The sequence below is a fragment of the Mytilus galloprovincialis genome, chromosome 7 (assembly GCF_965363235.1).
Source record: "Mytilus galloprovincialis chromosome 7, xbMytGall1.hap1.1, whole genome shotgun sequence".
Taxonomy (NCBI): Eukaryota; Metazoa; Mollusca; class Bivalvia; order Mytilida; family Mytilidae; genus Mytilus; species Mytilus galloprovincialis.
The window spans coordinates 44806328-44825984 of record NC_134844.1 but is presented as its reverse complement, the minus strand read 5'-3'; the positions used below and the strand labels follow the sequence as shown (position 1 = coordinate 44825984).

General features: G+C 32.2%; 1 protein-coding gene across 11 annotated transcripts in view; it reads right to left on the bottom strand.

The window, feature by feature from the left end:
* The window catches only part of LOC143083100 (uncharacterized), a 74669-nt gene that overhangs the window by 31057 nt on the left and 23955 nt on the right, over nucleotides 1–19657 (bottom strand). For all 11 annotated transcript variants that reach the window (XM_076259321.1, XM_076259323.1, XM_076259325.1 and 8 more), the window contains 8 exons: nucleotides 17812–17860; nucleotides 17049–17086; nucleotides 9941–10013; nucleotides 7911–7980; nucleotides 7470–7674; nucleotides 5260–6804; nucleotides 2523–3219; nucleotides 355–565 (listed from right to left, as the gene is read on the bottom strand). In XM_076259321.1, the coding sequence (XP_076115436.1) occupies nucleotides 355–565; nucleotides 2523–3219; nucleotides 5260–6804; nucleotides 7470–7674; nucleotides 7911–7980; nucleotides 9941–10013; nucleotides 17049–17086; nucleotides 17812–17860 (2888 nt within the window). The remainder of the gene's footprint in view (nucleotides 1–354; nucleotides 566–2522; nucleotides 3220–5259; nucleotides 6805–7469; nucleotides 7675–7910; nucleotides 7981–9940; nucleotides 10014–17048; nucleotides 17087–17811; nucleotides 17861–19657) is intronic.

Sequence of the window (19657 nt, the reverse complement as noted above, 5' to 3'; positions counted from 1 at the left end):
TAGTAACAAAGCAAAAACCAAACATACGTGTTTTGAAAACCAGCATTACAAAAGTGTAATATCTTTATTTTTTAAAGTTCCGACATTTTATGCAGCATTAATAGGTTAATTTAATTAAATCCAAATCAGAACACTTCAATCAAAGCTTTCAGGTATGAACATCTAGCTTGAGACTATTAAAAATCTGTGCAAAAAAAGCTTTAAGCGTGAATGAGGACTAAAAAGATGTATGTAGCCAAAACTTAAAACTTGCATTTAAAAAAAATCAAATTTTAAAGTTTTCATTAATTTTGAACAAGTTAATAATTTGAAATATAAATCATAATCATCTATAATTGTGTAAAGTATTTTTACCATTATATCTGGAGTGAGGATCAGCATTTAATTCTGGTCGAACCAACATCCTCAAGTCTTCCTCTACTTGACCTCTTGTAGGTAAACCTTCAGTATACCTTGACCTTCCCTGGTCATAAGACTGGCTGTCATGGTAATTATCTCTATGGGGAGGATACTGTTTTCCCATGGAATCTGATGGCTTACCATATCTTGGGTCTATAGCTGGGTTCTTGAATAGTAAGTAAATATGTTAGAAAGTTTTTCAGTTATTTCAATTTTCAATCATTAACTAAAATTTAAAATGTTATCTGTGGTGTTCAGTGGTTAATTACATTTTTTTTATGTTTGCTAATTAGCAAGAAAGGCACTTACTGTGAGTTTTTATTATCAGAGGATTCAAGTTCTTACAAGTATTGGAACCATAAGTCCTGGCCTTGAAGGCATAAAACTTTGCTCAGTGCTCGGAGCACAAAAATCATGCTCGAAACATTAAATCCAGCAATTTGATTGCAGGGACTAAACTTAACGCTCACCCAGTCGCCCATGGCGACCAGATTTTCGGCTGGGTGAATATATTTAGTCATCCTGATCGCCCAGCTGGCGACTGTAAAAAAATTGAAGTAAACCCCATTTGTACCCTTTCCCCCGCGATATTAACGAAGACTGTTCCCAAAAGGAAACATATTTTGTCTTTTCAAAGCGATATAGTAATATAGAATATTTCCGAAAACCAGTAGGTTCTTTCTAATAACCTAACCCCAGTCGAACAGCTATGTTTTCAATCCGAAGTGTCGATATGTCATATACCTCCTTCAATCAGCATGTTTTCTTAACTCTGCTAAATTTTCTACGATTATTTCATTATTGAATAGTGTTTACTTCTAAACTTTTCAATAAGCATCGCGAAAGGGATGTTTTCTAATTGTCCTCGGAGTCATTACAAGCCTGTGTTAGACGGTAATTTGTCCCTGAATCGCTATTTACAAAAAATACTTCATGTAAAAATGAAACGCAGTCTCGTAAATAAATATCCCAATATTAAGTTTGATATCCAATCTTCAATTTAAACTTATTGCAAAATATATTTTGATCAACACTATTAGAGGATGGCTTGGATTGAGATAGTATTTATTAAAAAAAAAACAAAAAAAAAAACAGCCATATTGTCAGGTCAACAGGAAGTTGAAAAAAATTGAAGGAAGATAATTTTGGCAGGAAATAACCTAAAATAAATATTGTCAAATCTTATAATACATTTCTGGTGGCAATAACTTAAATATTACAAGCTTTATTAAAAAAACTGTTTTGTTTCATACCATGAACATACATTTAAAGAAGAATCAGAGAAATTTGTATTTGAACGTAAACAAGACTGTACTTCATGTTTTACTTCTTGTATTTATGATCCTCCTTACATGGGGGCACTTATAAAATGCTTTTAATTTTAACAATTATGGAGAACAAAAGTAACAGTTCTAAGCTTCTGCAATATATGCAATGTATTGTTGCATCAAAATTATTTAATCCTCTCCCATCTCACCTGTTTTATTTATAAAACTCCTTACTTAGGAGCACTAGCACCCTTCTGCCCTGAGATTCAAGCTGGAACACTGTTAGTAAGTATATAAAAAGTTATTTTCAGTTTTATTTTCATTTAGTCTTTTTGTATGAAGATTGGTTGGGCTCCTAAAATTTCAACTGGGCCCCTGAAAAAATATCTTAGGGGCCCAGCTGGCCCCTAGACAAAAACAGTTAAGTTTAGTCCCTGTGATTGGTTGATTTTCGAGTCTGAGTACAAAAATCAAGCTCGAAAGTTTTATGACCGTGAAGCCTGGAGTAGTCTTTCAATAATTTTGGAAAATAAATGTTAAGTAACATCGTGAAATTCCTCTTATACACATGATACACAGTGAATGTAAATAATTCAAATTCTTTTCTTATCCATACAAATATGTTGGTGACTTTAATTCTCCATCACCTGTAATGCTATCACCTGTAATTGTGTAGTAAAATGATACAACTTTATGTTCTGTATTAGGAATGCATGATTCTGATTTTATCAAATTGACTTTATATTACATGTTATGAATGGTAGTGTCTTAGGCTTTATAAGTAACCGGTAAAACAATGACATCTACCTCCCTATAATATTTTGATATAACTCCTATACTTTCCATATAACCTACCTGATGTGAATGAGTTGGTGGCAAGGTTGGAGTAGGATAATTAAAGAAAGCTGGCTGCTGCATTCTCACTTCTAAGTTTCTTTCAGCATCTAATATTTCCTGAGAAGTGTGTGGAGTTTTGGCTTGTGCAATTTCTTCAACAATTTGTTGTCGCACAGCTGTCGGTAGTGGAGGTCGGTTTGGTGTGTCCTCCATCGTATGTCTTTGTGTATTGTGAATATTTTCATATGTATGATGAGAAAGGTCAGGATTTGTGTCATAATGAGAAAGTTGAACCTGTTCTGTGGACCGTGATGGTTCTTGAGGTTGTGGTCCGTTTGTTTTATCTTTATATTTTGTCAATGTACTATATCCGTCTTCAGGTTCTCTATAACCTGGATGATATTGTTCATGCGTGGGTAAATGATCACGATTATGACGAACATGATATGGATCTTCCTCATTAAAATTGTCCTGAGAAGAATACACAAATTTTTGTTCTGTTTCCTGAGGTTGTGATCTATCATACTTTGACTGAGCATAAGGATCTTCCAGTCTATTAGGATTTTGTTTTTCTCTATGCCGAGATTCAGCTTGTGGAGAGTATTGTCCGAAATTATCTCCTTCACGCACACTACTTCTTAAATCTTTCCTTTCCTGTTGCATTGACTGTTGTAACCTATCATGTGTAATGTAGTCATCAGGGTGTTTCCCACTTCTATAAATAAAACAAAAAAATATAGAGATCTGTTTATCTTTGGCGAGAGTGCTTTGTTAAAAAATTTTAAAACACCTGTAAATGATAAAAACTCGTCAAAAAACAAAATACAACAAAACATAGGCCCGAGATCAGTAATAAAGTTGACAACAGTAACCATATATATTTAAAACATAATATCAGTTGGCTGAAATATCAGTTCCAAACAAATCTGACTTATTTAAACCTTTTGACATAAATTTTATCCAAGTAAGACTTGATAAAATATATAAAAGACAAAATACATTGGTATTTTGCTTATTTACATACTTAATTTTGAAATGCAATAGAGATGGTTTTTTTTTTGATTTTTGGTGTTTTAACACCACTTTTAAGCACCGCATTTAGTCTATTTCGTGGCGGCCAGTTTTTATTGGAGGAGGAAGCCGGAGTTCCCGGAGAAAACCACCGACATTCAATAGGAAAACTAACAATCCTAGTCAATTAAGATTGGAGTCGAGTGCACCTGCACGAGCGGGGTTCGAACTCACAATCTTAGTGTTGACTGGCTAGTGATTACAGTAGTAACTACTTAGACCACTCGGCCACCAAGGCCCCTGAAATGCAATAGAGAAGATAATATTTAGAAAAATCAGGGTTGGCAAAAACCCGGGTTTTATGAGTATTGCCCAGCCCAGTGGGAAATACTGGGAAAACCCGGGTTTTACTGGGTTTTAATGGGTAATACTGGGCAATACTGGGTAATATAAAATACTGGCCTGAATTTTAAAGAGGATTCAGTGATCAAACTCAGTTGCAATACATTTAAGATATTTATAAACACATTTTGATTTATAAATTAGTTTACTTGTTTGAGAGTGATAATACAAGTGTATATACATTTGAAAAAAGTACTATTCTTGCAACTATTTAACAAGTAAACATGTAGTCACACATTACACAAATATTAATGGAGAAGGCCTTTATCAATAATTCTCTTCTGAAAGTCTATTAAATCACCCTTTCGTCTAGATTGGTCAAACTGTTAACATAAATTCAAAGAATTCATTTTTCAAATGTATTTATCTTACATTAAGAATTAACAAGAAAATGTAAGAAAAATTACTTTTGCATAATTTATATGTACATCACTAATTAATAAGTAATTATTCAGATTAGGACATTGATATGTTTATATAACAATATTCAGCCTTTTCATTTCTATAAGGGTTAATGACTTGACCCTGTAGGGTGTTTATTTAGCAATATGATTGCATAGACATTTAAATTTACAATTCACATAAACACTGCTATAAAATGCATTTTTTTAAAAAGTTTGGATAGTTGAAACAATACATGGAAATTAACAAGGTATTAATAATCCGAAAATATTCAAATTTTGTATTCTGCCTACATAGAAGTAGTGAAGAAAAGAATGAAATTGAATTTTCAATCTTCTAGAAACATGACTCTCAATGGTTATCTATATAAAATGTATATTTTTAGCTATAATACTATGAAACTACAACAAGACTTTACTATTTTGTGTTAAAATAAGCTTAAAGTCTTATTGCCCAGTATTACCCAGTATTACCCATTTCTGAGAGTATTGCCCAGCCCGGGAAAACCCGGGAATTCCCGCCTGGGTTTTCCCGGGCGGGTAATACTTTGCCAACCCTGAGAAAAATGTTACAACCCAATTTCTGTATACTTGACCCAGTTTCAAGTCAGCAGCCTGTAGTTCTGTGATTGTTGTTGAATATCACATTAGTTTTTGCCTTATTGTTTTATGCATAACCCGGATATTAAGTTTTCATGTTTGAATTGTTTTACATTTGTCAACTATTGGCCTTTCATAGCTGTAAATACTATGCTATATAGATTTCCTCATTGTTGAATGCCATGCAGTGTCAGACCTATAGTTTCTATAATTTCTAAGTCATTTGGTCTCTTGTGAAGAGTTGTCTCATTGGCAAATAAACCACATCTTCTTATTTTTCAATTCCTTAGATACATTGTATAAAAAAAAATATTGAGTTAGAAAACAGTGTATTAATTTACTTAGAAGAATTCATCTGCATGTAAGGATAATCCTCTGGAGGATGTTGTTCCACATCCTGTCCTCTCCGTACTTTGATAATTTTACTGTATTCCACCTCTGGTTCCTTGCCCTTGGTCTCTGGAGAAGGCTTGTGTCTATATCCATGAAAAGGATCGTAAATTCTCTGAGTTTGGAAGGGATCATACATACCACTATCATCATCATACCCTGGACTTCTCGGTGCTTGTTTCTCCGGAGAATCATCAGAATACCGACCTGGTGACAAGTCCTGTTGACTCACATGAGATTTTTGCATTTGTTCTTGTTGCCGACCATATGCAGCATTTAGAAATTCATGTGGGGGTTGTCTCCCATCATTTAACATAGGATTATCCAATTGTGGATGTCCATTATGCTGATGAGGTCTTTCTATATATTCACTTTTTGGTCTTTGTCTTTCATATCTTCTATCAGAGTCCCTATGTCGTCTAGAAGCATTGTGCATTTGTTCTTTTGGTATGGCAGGAAGTCCATCTGTAGGATCACGTTTACGGGACCTTCGTTGCTGTTCAGATTCCTCTGAATAACCAGACCTTGAATCTCTTGGTCCATACCGAGAATTTTCTTCTGGATAACTTGAATCCATAGTTGGTTGATGCTTTTCTGCAGAACGTGACCTGTACCTATCTGCTTCTTCAGGATATTGTGACCTTGAATCTCGAGGAGCTCTTTCTGATGCATATTTGTTAAACGCATCCATTGGAATTCCTGATCGAGAATTAAAATAAGGACTGTTTTTATGATTAGATTTTGGTCCATGTGGACTGTCATCACTTGGGTATCGGTTCCTAGGATCATTTTGTCTATCATCATTGGGATATTGTTGCCTAGGATCATCAGGATATTGTTGCCTAGGGTCATTAGGATATTGTTGCCTAGGGTCATTAGGATATTGTTGCCTAGGATCGTTTTGCCTTCTATCATCTGGATATTGATGCCTAGGATCATTTTGTTGGCTATCATTACTAGAATATCGTGGCCTAGGATCATTCTGACGGCTATCATCACTTGGGTATCTTTGTTTAGAGTCGTTTTCTTGATGCCTGTGACCCTTTTGTTTTGGGTCTCTGTGTCTCTCATTGTACCTTTCTCTAGGACTTGCTTTTTCTTGCTCCTGAACTTTGTTATTCCTTGGATCATTACGATAACCATGGAAAGGGTCATATGTTATTCCTTTAGGCATATTTTTGTCAATAGGAATTTTAGGCCTTGAGGATGGACTACCAGGCGATCTTTTATCATCTCTGGAGTGAGGATTATCAGGTGTTCTTGGTTCATGCTGTCTATTGTTGGAATGTGGGCCTTTATGACCTTGAGGACTTCTATTATAATCTGGAGACCTATTTTCTGGAGGTCTCTGTCTCCTTTCATGTGGGGACCCAACATCAGGTCCTTCTGTCCAAAATTTTTTATTCATAGGAGACCCTTCATCCTCATCCCATTCCATAAAAGCAGACTTAGGGACTAGCTTTTGAGGACTATTATTGTTAGGTTCTTTTTCTATTCTGAAAATCAAAAAGAAATACGCGATATTTCAAAGTGTGCATAAACAGCAGATATAAAATACAAGTCTTTAAACTTTAACTGCTGAAACATGTATGTGTCTATTTTTAAGTATTATTATATAAGTATTTACATTTATAAACCATGTCTATTTGTTTTGTCAGAAATTTGGCTATTGGTTTCAGTATTTGATTTTTTTGTTCACATTTTGGCAAGTTTTAGATCTTACTATGAGTATATTTTTTTCTCATTGCTGAAAGCTGTACAGTGTCCTATAGTTGATTACATCCACATCCACATCCCTTTGTCTCTGGTGGATAGTTGTCTCATTGGAAAACATTCCACATCTCCATATTGTTATTTTGATAAGAAATGTTTTATGTATTTTTAATTTTTAATCCAATGACTTCTAAATAGAATTATTCAACTTAATTTGTTCCTGTGTGGCAAAAGAAGGTTTATGGATTTTTTTTGTCAGATTTTTTCAGGTCCAGAATGCTTTAAATTCCACAGTTCTCGAAAAGTGGTGGTCCTAGGATTTGACCACCAAAATATGCAAAGGACTGGCACAGTTTTAGTATTTTGCATTAGAAATAATAGTGAGGACCACCAGGGGAAAAAGATTTCAAGAACACTAGATTCTGAAAAACAAAAATATTAAACTTACATAGGACCTCTTAACATGGCGGCTGATTTGAGAAGGTTTATCCACATATCCATATTCTCTTGGTTATCTGACGCAAACATGTACGTTTTCATGTTACTATGTTCTGCTTTGAAGGCATACTTTTTACTAGATTCTCCCGGCAGACATTGACCTATTTTATAACTAGGAAGTAATATAGAGCCGATCTGGTTTTTTTCTTCATCATCTGAAAAAATTAAAGTTAATATGTTAAATCATTTAAACAGCAAATACAATTATGATTTTTTTTAATTTATGAATGAAAAATCTTTAAAAATTTGTAACAATCTGAAAAGGCAATTTTAACTCCTTGCTAATACTATTAAAAGTGTAGCTATATATAGAAATTTGTTTTGATCTTCTGTTTTTCTTAGCATTAGTTCAGTCATTGAGATAAAATATTCATACACATGAAACATTTACCTTTATAGAAAAACAACCCAAAATCGGCTAAAACACACCATCTTTTCTTCCATGATTTAAAACCACTTTCCTAAAACAGAACAAAGCATGCATCTGTAGTATATTGTATTGAAAGATATTTCCTTTTATCCATCAAGTAAATTACATATAGTAAATTACCATACATTAATTCAGATTATGTAATGCGTTTGTGCAAGACTTAAGGACTCACAGGTGGGTCTTGTTAATTGAGGGCATTCTCTTTGATAATATCAAGAGTATATATTTTACTTTTCAAAACAAGGATATATGCATAATATATAGGAAAAGCTAAAAAATAATGCTCTAGTTAGTCTGGTTTCCTCCACCAATAAAAAGTGGCCAAGATAATATAGCTATGAGTGTTGAAAGTGATAAAACATCAACAATCAACCAATCAATCTTTCATGATAAAATCAGTGATTGATATACATTTATGTGAGGACACTGATGAGTCTGAATCTGCTTATTTTGTTTTTGTGTTTTTTGAGTTTATCTTTGCACTGACATTGGACTGCTGTTTTTTTTCGATTGAGTATCAAGTTTTTTAAAGATTCTTGAAGTAATATGAAATGAGTGAGTGGTGAAAAATAATGTCTATACAATTCTTGAACCAATGCATGCATAGATCATAAACTTAGTCTTCTGTGCACGATTTTCTCATTTTCTACCCAAAAATATCATATAATCGTCACTTTTTTTTTACTCTCAGTCTGTTATGAAGTGTAAAAGGCAGCTCATTTATTGTCGTGTTTTGAAACCATAGTTTACCGATTGTCACCTTATAGTTAACAATCAACAAAGAAGCATGGATATTGAGCACGTGTATAACATGTACAATCAGATAATAGTTTATTTTAGTGATGGATCCATGTGTATTGCGATCACCAGATTTTTACAAGAAGGGTCACGCTAAGGTCACTTTGAATACAGAAAATATGTTGGGGAATTGCTTCCAGCTGGAAGCAAGCAATTAAAAAAAAAGTAAACTTCTTATTAACTTGGACAAATAAAGAATTTTTTTCATAAAAAAGTGTATGTACATAAGTTTAATAATGACAATTATCTATTTTGTTATAAAAAAAACATATGCAACATTTATTTTAATTTGAAGATTCATATGACTTTAAGTGTCTCAAAGATTTTTCAAAAGTGTCAGAGTGTAGTTGTGCAATGTAATGTTTGGTGTGAGACCTTTCTGTAATTGTTGATTACAAATTAAAACTATGTTTAAAATCTGGTTCAGTGTCCCCAACTTAAAATATTTTTCTTTCCAGAACACGAAAAAAATATTATTCACTGGACCTTAAAATATTCATCATGATCATTTCAGTAGGTCATGTGTGTCAAATATAAAGGGTAATTATTCATTAGTTTAATTACACTTTTGCCTGATATAAAACTATGTTAGTGTCATGTCTATGATTTCTTTTCAAACTCCATTAAATAATTTAATTAATTTTTAAGTTAATGAAAATCCATATATATTTGCGGGTACAGTGTACCAATTTTGGAGGTTTAACAATTCAATTTTCCTGGCTATTGTAACTGATTTCAGGATTTCGCAGAAATCTGCATTCAAGTCTAAAGAAAATATGGGCATAAAAGCATAAAGCATAATAAGAGCATAAAAGCCGCAAAATTTAGTATCTCATAAATAATACTGAATCCACAGTATCTCTTAGAAAAGATTTACTCAATTAAACAATATTAAAACAGACCATTGTTTGTTCAAAACTAATCCAGAGTACTAATTTTCTATGTTCAGAGGACTGTAAAATTAGGATCAAAATCTCTAATTTGGCATTAAAATTAAGATCATATAATAGGGAACATGTGTACTAAGTTTCACGTTGGTTGGACTTCAACTTCATCAATAACTACCTTGACCAAAAAATTTAACCTGAAGCGGGTTGGACAGGAGATGAACAGACAAACGAAGGCACAGACAACAGATGCTGAGACCAGAAACACAATACCCATAAATATGCCATAATAAAAGTGAAACTCACCTGTCTATAAAGCCACCCTTTCATGGCCACCATGTTTGTTTCTTCTCTTTTGGCTGGAGGTGCTTTTAATGACCTGAAATGTAAACAATTGATTAGATAGGGTATAGCTGTAATTGGTTGTTGGGATCTTAAAACTGTCAATGTGCAATAGTTTGTTTAGTTTATGCTTTCAAGGTTATCTTAAAAAGCATTTTTAAAGATTCTAAATATAGAACTAAATAAATTTGATAAATTGTAATGAGTTTAGTGAACCAACACCCTGTGGTAGTGTGGTAACATGTAAAGTTAGGGTGGAACAAATAGACGTTATATAAATATTATCTAGCAGTAGTACCTGGGTGTTGATGTCTTTATTTTCTATAAATTTGATTTAATAGTTAACTGAGAAGATGTACCGTACAACTAATTTTTTAACACACTTTTACCTAAAAAAAAATTAATTACATAGGCAATTAAAGAACCTTAGTGAGCACGCTCACATACCCCACGTCCCCACATTGTCATTGGAGAAATTAAATAAGTATAAGAAAAAAAAATTGTATAAGAAAAAATTTGAATAATAATTTCCTGTCAATATACACATCTACATAGTATGTCCTTATTATCTACAAAATTTCATGAAATTCTGTTGTGTGTTTTCAGAGGAGTTGAGATGACAACTGTTGCAGAAGTACATTGAAGCAAATAAGTTCAAAGGGGCGTAACTCCTAGAAATAAAATTGAATCGTAATTTCCCGTCGATATGCACAACTACATAGTATGTCCTTATTATCTGAAAAGGTTTCATGAAATTCTGTTGTGTAGTTTCAGAGGAGTTGCGATGACAAACTGTTTCAGTAGTACATTGAAGCAAATAAGTTCAAAGGGGCGTAACTCCTAGAAATAAAATTGAATCGTAATTTCCCTTTGATATGCACAACTACATGATATGTCCTTTTCATATAAAAAGATTTCGTGAAATTCTATTGTGTAGTTTGAGAGGAGTTGCGATGACAAACTGTTGCAGTAGTACATAAAGTAAATAAGTTCAAAGGGGCGTAACTCCTAGAAAAAAAATTGAATCGCAACTTCCCATCAATATGCACAACTACATAGTATGTCCTTATTATCTGAAAAGGTTTCGTGAAATTCTGTTGTGTGGTTTGAGAGGAGTTGCGATGACAAGAAACAGGACTGACGGACTGACGGACGGACGGACTGACGGGTCAAAAACATTATACCCTCCGCAACTTCGTTGCGTGGGGTATAAAAATAATCTGTTATTTAAGAAACAAAGAAAGAGAGAAGCAGATCTAACAAGAATGTGTCCATAGTACACGAATGCCCCACTCGCACTATCATTTTCTATGTTCAGTGGACCGTGAAATTGGGGTCAAAACTTTAATTTGGAATTAAAATTAGAAAGATCATATCATAGGGAACATGTGTACTAAGTTTCAAGTTGATGTAACTTTAACTTCATCAAAAACTACCTTGACCAAAAACTTTAACCTGAACTTCGCACTATCATTTTCTATGTTCAGTGGACCATGAAATTGGGGTCAAAACTATAATTTGGCATTAAAATTAGAAAGATCATATCATGGGGAACAAGTGTACTAAGGACGGACGAACGGAGGCACAGACCAGAAAACATAATGCCCCTCTACTATTGTAGGTGGGGCATAATAAAAGAACCTTTAGAGAGCATGAAGCTCAAATAACCAGTCCCTATGACCATGAAAGCTGAAAATCAATAGGGACCTTAAGGTATATCCAAGTATTTTTTTAGATTGCAATTAATACGAAGTAATGGACTTAGTACTTGGAAATAAATATGACTGACAGAGTAACTGACTGATTGACTGACAAGTTAAAACCTATACCCACTATAGATACTTTGAACTGTGATGTATAGTATGTATCAGCTCAATATTAGCAACTGCAGTATTATAGATCATGGAAATAAGATGAGCAGTGTTCTCCCCACAGCCTTACAGCACCTTTTTACCCTGGTGCTACCTTGGATGATTTTCATAATATAACGTATAGAAGCCATAGTGCTATATTTATTAGAAACTTGTGCTATGTTAATTTCCATGGTGCATTTTGAAAATTTTGTGAAGAACCGAAATGGGTACATCAATAACATACAATTACAAATGTATATTCAATGGGAATAAATATGGTTAAAGAAACTACAGTGTAGCATCAATTAGTATCAATAGTTTACAACAGAACATTAGTGAAGAGCAGCTTTATGATATACTGGGCAGAGGACATAATTTCTCATCTTACTGATTTCAAGGTGATGAGGATTGCAGATATTAACATCTGTAAATTTACAAATCAATGCAGATGTTATGCAACAAGATAGATGTGTGTTTTAACAGTTATAACTTACATTTAAATCTCATCTAGTAATATTCCATAAAAACGCAAAGGAAATTGAATAAACCTCACACTATAGGGTTCTCAGATTCACTTAATTTCAGAATATGTTTGAAAAAAACAAAATCCATAATTTATGGTTTTTATTCATAAACTATAAGAATGAAGAAAATAGAATTTATATCTTCTAAAATTCATCAAAATGTTTTCAATAATCTTAAACTATATTTGCAAAAAAATGGTTCAAGACATATATATTAGAGATGAAATTCTTTAAAATATTATGCAGCCTGTCTAGTGTTTTCAATATAATGCATTCAAATTATTAACAGTACAAACTTAAGAATGATATTTGCAGTTTTCATTTTATCTCATTTCAATAACTTATAGAACTTAAACATGAAATATTATTTAAAGAAATCAATTTAAAGATATGAAATTAGATTCTTTTATGTGCACTTAAAAGAAAATTAAATCTTATTACAAACATCAGAATGAAAGTGTTGATTAAATTTTAAAAAGATAAGCAGAAATTATTACACAAAATAAAGCCACAAATTTAGCTGCCTACCTGATTTTAAAGCAATTCATTTTCCATCAAAATTTGAGCCGTAATCAGTTTCGCAATTCCAAGGAAATTGAATTTCAGATTCTCCCTCTGCGGTTTAACATTACAACCTTGTGAACATTGAGTTGCGTCATGCAAGTAATTTGGAAGATAATGCATAAAACAAATTGTAGCAGTATTTCTTGATTGGTTTTTCAGTGATTACAATTTTTAGTAAACTCAGCTGTAGAAAGTTGGCACCGTTCATTATTTATCATAACAATACATGTCAAACAACTGTTCCTACATTTGATTGATTTTGTGTTTGCTGTAGCCATTTCTGGTTTTATCAAAGAATGAACGAATTTCAGTTATGCCTAAGTGCATTGAACTTGTCAAGGGAATTTAATGTTGAGTATGTACAATGTAAACAAACCAAGGTGAAAACAGGTGTAACAACTTGTTTATATACCTTACGAATATTGATCTTTATATTCATGTGTTTGGCATTTACAAATGTAATTCAATTTTACAGTTCCTGTTAATTAAATACATTGCACTAGTTGACAATTCATATGAAATACAACAAAATATCCATACAGCTCCTAAATCCATATGAGGAGAACAAGAGTTTTTACTGCATAAGACCCATTAATGGCACTCAAATCATATCAGTTGGAAGGTCAAATAATCAAAGCCTTAAAGGCTGTAAAAGCAATTGCTGCCATGTTAATGTTTGGGGACTTTTATTTTTCATCCACATATATACAAGAATTAAACCTGACATGAGTGTTGTCTAGTTAAAGGTAAGAAGGTTTTAACTTTATATAAATAAAAGACTTTAGCAGAAAGTCATTTTTAATATGTTTTATATTTCACAAGGAGACAACACGTTTACCAGGCTAAAGTTGGGGTCAAATATACATGTGCTGAAACATATAACTCAAAAAGAAATCATCATGGATTATCCCCTGGTAGTGTTTGTAACTTCCTTGGCAATAATTTCCTTTATTGATTTAATTTTAACAATTTTCATTATTAATTTATATTTAACCATTAACACAAATGATTAAGTTAAAACATTTCAACTTTCCAGACGCAAATGTTAAAAAACGGGAAAGAAATAAAATATCTTACAAGACATAAACATGTAAAGAATAAATGTATATTTCAGCTTAATAAAAATATTTTCATAATGTTACTTTGTCATCATTTTTAAAACTAAGTTCCAAACATTATTGCTCAGTCGATATGTGTCCTTCTGATGCGGTACGAGCACAGGCACTTGTTTCTGTCCATAGGAAGGTCGATTATCCATATAAATAGTTTTATATGGATAGTCGACCTTCCTATGGATAGAAACAAGTGCATGTGGGTCAGTACGAGATAACTACAATTCTCATGCAATCCCGAAAAGGGGGGTCATCACAGACAAACATGACATTAAATCGTTATCACTGAACTAGTATATATATTGTATAGGGGCCAGCTGAAGGACACCTCCTGGTGCGGGAATTTTTCGCTGCATTGAAGACCTGTTGGTGACCTTAATTCTGCTGTTGTGTTTTTCTATGGTCGGGTTGTTGTCTCTTTGACAAATTCCCCATTTCCATTCTCAATTTTATTATACGAACAAGAACAAACGGCTCTACGTTGCTTTGATATTTATCAATTTTCAGGAAACATTGCGAAAAATGATCTTCAATATTTCGAAAACATGTGAAATAAAATTGCTAACACGGTGGACCGTCGAGTGTCAACAAACGTAGTAGACTTGTTCACTGAAAAGACGAGGATAATGGTTTCATCTGACATTTGTTATGCAAACCCAGTTTTGATCATGATATTTAAAAAGACGTCCTTTTTTTCAATCTATGTATTAATAAACTAGAAAATTCCAAATTGTAAATATCTCTTTATCTGGACCGACTTGGCATCTACTACGTTTGGACGGGTCCATTTCATTAGTAAGGTGATCGATAAATATTACGGAGTTTTGACAGAAAAGGAAAACGAACTTATTGTTATGTGTTTTCAACAAGTTCCGCTAAATTATTTGCGCAAATAAAGTTTGTCTATTTTTAGATTACAGGTAATAATTTGACACTACGCATTAACCTGTGTAGTGATTTTGATTTTACGATAAATGTATGAATGAACGATAATTTTATGAATGAACAAGAGCACCTGACCTCTTAAAGAAACACAAATTAAACATAAAAAACCGTATTTATTAGGAGATAATTCAGTTAAATTTTCAATACTAAATCAACAACTGAAATGAATCCATATTTTGTTGAAACATCGTACGAACGGCGGAAAACGGAATCGCATTTATAAAAATGTACTTTTTTTCACTCGGACTTCTATGTTATTTGATAGTCAAACGGTTGACCCTTTAAATACAAAAATACATCTACAAGAACATATTCTGAAACTTCTTAAATCCACTAACTTTTTTTTAAAGTTTCAAGCTATGTATTGCATTAGAAAACATACATAGGTGTTAAAGAATGACTGACCAGGAGCCTGTTTAACAAAATACTATGGCTTGATCTGGGCGGAGTCTCTGATCTGGGTCACAAAGATGGCCATACGCGACGGCATAAAAGCAATTGCTTTAAAAAATGATGGTTTAAAAGCAATGAAAATCAAAATTTCAAAATTTATTGCAAAGCACGATTTACAAAAGTGTTCAAGGAAAATAATTATGGTAAAAAAATACTTGACTGGATTTAAAATAAGACAATACTGCTACATATACCCAGTGTCTAAAGCCAAGTTGAATTTTATGCAAAGATCAGTCAGACTGGTTTCTGCAATCAGCCCAAAGTCATTGTTTCTCATGTAACACCCTGTTTCTCATGTAAGACACTGTTACACATGTAACCTGTTTCTTATGTAACACATTGTTTCTCATGCAACTTGTTTCCAACAAAACTTGTTTCTCATGTAACAAATAAGCTGCGTCTGATAGACATTGGCTTGATGCAAGTGTAGGTAATTATGTATATTTATTATACTCTGATCTGATTTGGAACATTAAGGTGGTTAACACTACAGGGAGATAACTCTGTAAAATCAGCTAAACATTTTAATTACGTTGTGTTGTTAGAATATTAGGCTTCTCAATGATCAAAATAAGTGTTTGTCAAACTGCAATATAACCAGAGTAATTTTTCTGATAAAATGGTTAGTTCAAAAAAAAATTAAATTTTTATATTTATGTCAGAGGGTCAAAGTAAATACTTTGTCAAAATTTTATAGTTAAACGAGCCAAATTAATTTTAGTTAAAGTGTTGGGTACTAACTTAATATATGAAATACAATGAAATAAAAGATGAAGTTTGGTATGTTTTGTAGCATTCAAATAACAATTCCACTTGCAAACAGTCCCAGACTTTCCGTTTATTTAAAAAAAAAAAAAAAAATAGGTTTATATACAGATGTATTGATGTTGATTTGTATAAGACCGATATCCAACACAGCTCAAATATTACAAGCAATAGATCTTGTTGAATGTGAGTCGTGCAATGCCTCACTTTACCTGTTCAGTATAGGAGGCTATGAATATCAAATATATTTAACAAAAGAAAGACTTTCTTTGATATTAACCATTATCTTGTGTTTTAACCTCTGTTATCAAACAATAGTACATTATGTACAAGGGTGTTTGCTTACAAAACACTTTACTTGCTTTCTGGTTAATTGAAAATAGAGATAAGTTTATAATAAATTTTCTGTTTAATGAGAATAGTGCCATGAAAATATTTATAAGCTGTTTTATACCTATGATGTTTTTCTGCATTGTAAAACTCCAAATATTTACAAAAAGATGAAGGTGGTATTCCAAATAATTGATTAATTGCTCTCAATTAATTCAGCTTTTTTGTTTTGTTTAATTTTCAATCCACTCTGCATTTTTATTTAAGTACATATTTGCAATACATTCTAAAAATCCTATTCCAAGTATAACAGTAAAATATTGTTTGTTTCCTGGATTTATATCTCCTTAATCATTAGGAGTTTGTGATCAGATTGAGACTTCAGCAAACATTGCTGCCTAAATATAGCTTCAATATTAACAAACTTGCATTCCATTGGAACTTTAAGAAACCCCTTTTCTAGAAAGAAAAAAGAAGATATATACAGGATTTGCACAAATCATACATAAAGGAACTGTTTACTCACTTGACTTTTGTTGGTGTTGCTGCTACTTTTCTGTTTGACTGCAAAACGAAATCCAAATATCAGTTTTAAAAATAAGCATTACTAAAATTTCACATCAACAGAGTTTGTAGTAATTTCCATTAAAATTTAGAATATCACAAACTTCAATGAAAAAAATGTACACAATATGCTTCCAGCTCCAAACAATTTAACACAAATTTTGGCACTTTAGTCCTTTTTTCAAATAAGATTGATAACTAGAATCTTCGAAAACAGGAAAAAATAACCCTTTCAATCTTTTCCTTCAGTCATTTCTACATTCAATGACAGATTATTAACTTATAAAACATCTAACCTAGAAAAAATACCAATCTGAATGACATGGTCACAGACAGTTAAAAATCATATCCCCGGGGTACACATGGCCGTCAACCGTCAGTTAACAAGATATCTATCTATCATAAATATGTAACCCTTAAATTATTTTTCATTTCACAGGTAAACAAGGGAATCCAACATTAATATGATCTCCATTAAGGATAATGTATATATGGTCAGTTGATATATATAAATGTTTAATGATTCCTTGAAACATTACTCTGATCAATATTCATACAATAAAACAGGATATGTTCCAAACTTCTAAATTGATTCCGAGTCAAATTTCAAATGATTTACACATAATGTTCAGTTATAGTAATTTATATAAATAGAATTGATTCTTTTCTGAGGTCTCTTAAAATCAAACGATCCTGAATCTATCCGACCAAGCCTTTATACATACCTCTTGTGTGGTGGGACTGGTTGGTGTTCGTGGGGGTGAGGAAGATGAACTGGAATAGAAAAAAATATATACATATTAGTTTTTCATAATTTGCCTTTTTGGAATTTATTGTACACTGGGTAATATATTCAGTAGTGTAAATCAAAACTTTGTGATTGGTCAAAATCATCCTAAACCATGGAAATTCCAACTAATGACATAACTTACATTCTGAAAAGAGGAATTGCTAGTAAATTGCACAAACATTTTTTCTATTTGAATTTAAAACAATATCTTATTTTAATGTGTTTATAATGTAAATATTAATACTTTTGTTATCTATGTATATATATTTTATAAAAATTCCTTTCAAACAAAATCACTGCGCCAGACCTTCATGTGTATTCAAGGTCGTTCTACACCCTTATAGTAAGTACCATCAAACAAAACAATATTCTTACTTATACCAGCTAAAATTTGAATTTGCTTTAATTTTAACAAATGTGGCGGTATGCATAAAGCTTTTTGGGAATAATTTGAAATTAAGAGATGGACTTGGGGAAAGTCACAGTAAAAGACAATCCAACCAACGAACAGAAAACAGTCAAAGGTGATGGCCACCAATGGGTCTTCAACACAGGGAGAAAATGATTTGCAAAGTATAAGATTACAGTCGGCAAATTTAAGACTGCTTTACGACTTTTAAGGTTTAAATATTTATCAGCAATCTCATCTCATTTGTTAGAGAAATTCTGCATGCAGATGATGATGAAGATATATATGTATTGGATATCAGAATGCAAATTCTTATTGCAATAAAAAGCATTGCAAATTTTTATCATATCTCTTATAATATTGTCGAGTTTACATTATGTTTGATCATGTTTTGTTTTGTCAATGTATTTGCCATAACCAAAATTGGTTTTTGTCTGTTTTGCAAATAAAGAATTATTATATATATATGGGTCATTTTCAAAAAATGTCCAATTTTCAGTACACCCATGCTTAATTTTTTATTTCTAATGGAAATTTCAGTTGTAATGGTTTAAATGAAAGCTTGTCGGATTTGTGATTCAGAACACTAATAATAAACACACCTTACATCTATTTTGATAAGATTAAACTGCATTTAAGTCCGATTTGGGGGGTATTTGTGTGCGTACATTGTCAGAAAAACACATTTCAAATGATTTTTTTCCGACTTTCTGATCGCCTTGATATCTGCAAAAGGGACTTTTTAAGAACGTTAATTATAATTCTAACGAAAAATCGTAGCTTCTTTATCATTGTATGTAACAGATTATCTACAAACTAAATTCAATCAGCGTACAGGAGGTTCATGTCTATCTTGTTACCGCTACTAAAATCAGTCGTTAAATTATTCTCCCTATGAATATTGAATCAGTCAGTGTTGATTTCGAAAATGCAAAGTAATCTTTACATTAAAACGCCTCGTTTCTTGAACGACAGTGTAGAGAAAAGAAATTTCAAGACATTTAGTGAAAAAAATAGAGCGTACTTTTTTTTATGTCTATGCTGTTACCAACCATTTTGATTAATTACACTAACAGTATGGTTGTAAAAAGTGCAATAACGTGTTGGAAACCAAATTCACAATAGAAAACCATAATCACTTCACCAAAGGAGTAGTTATTTCACAACAGCAATCAAAAACGAAGAAATTTGTCTATCCTGTTATGTCTATACTGTTACTATGGTTGCTATGGTTACAGTAACAGGATAGACAATTGTAGACAAAAACGTCGTTAATTTTTTTTATCTTAACATGTAGGTGGGAAACAAATGAAATATTTCATTGTTTGAACCCATCTTAAGGTTATAACGTCTTAATCTTCCCAATTAAGCA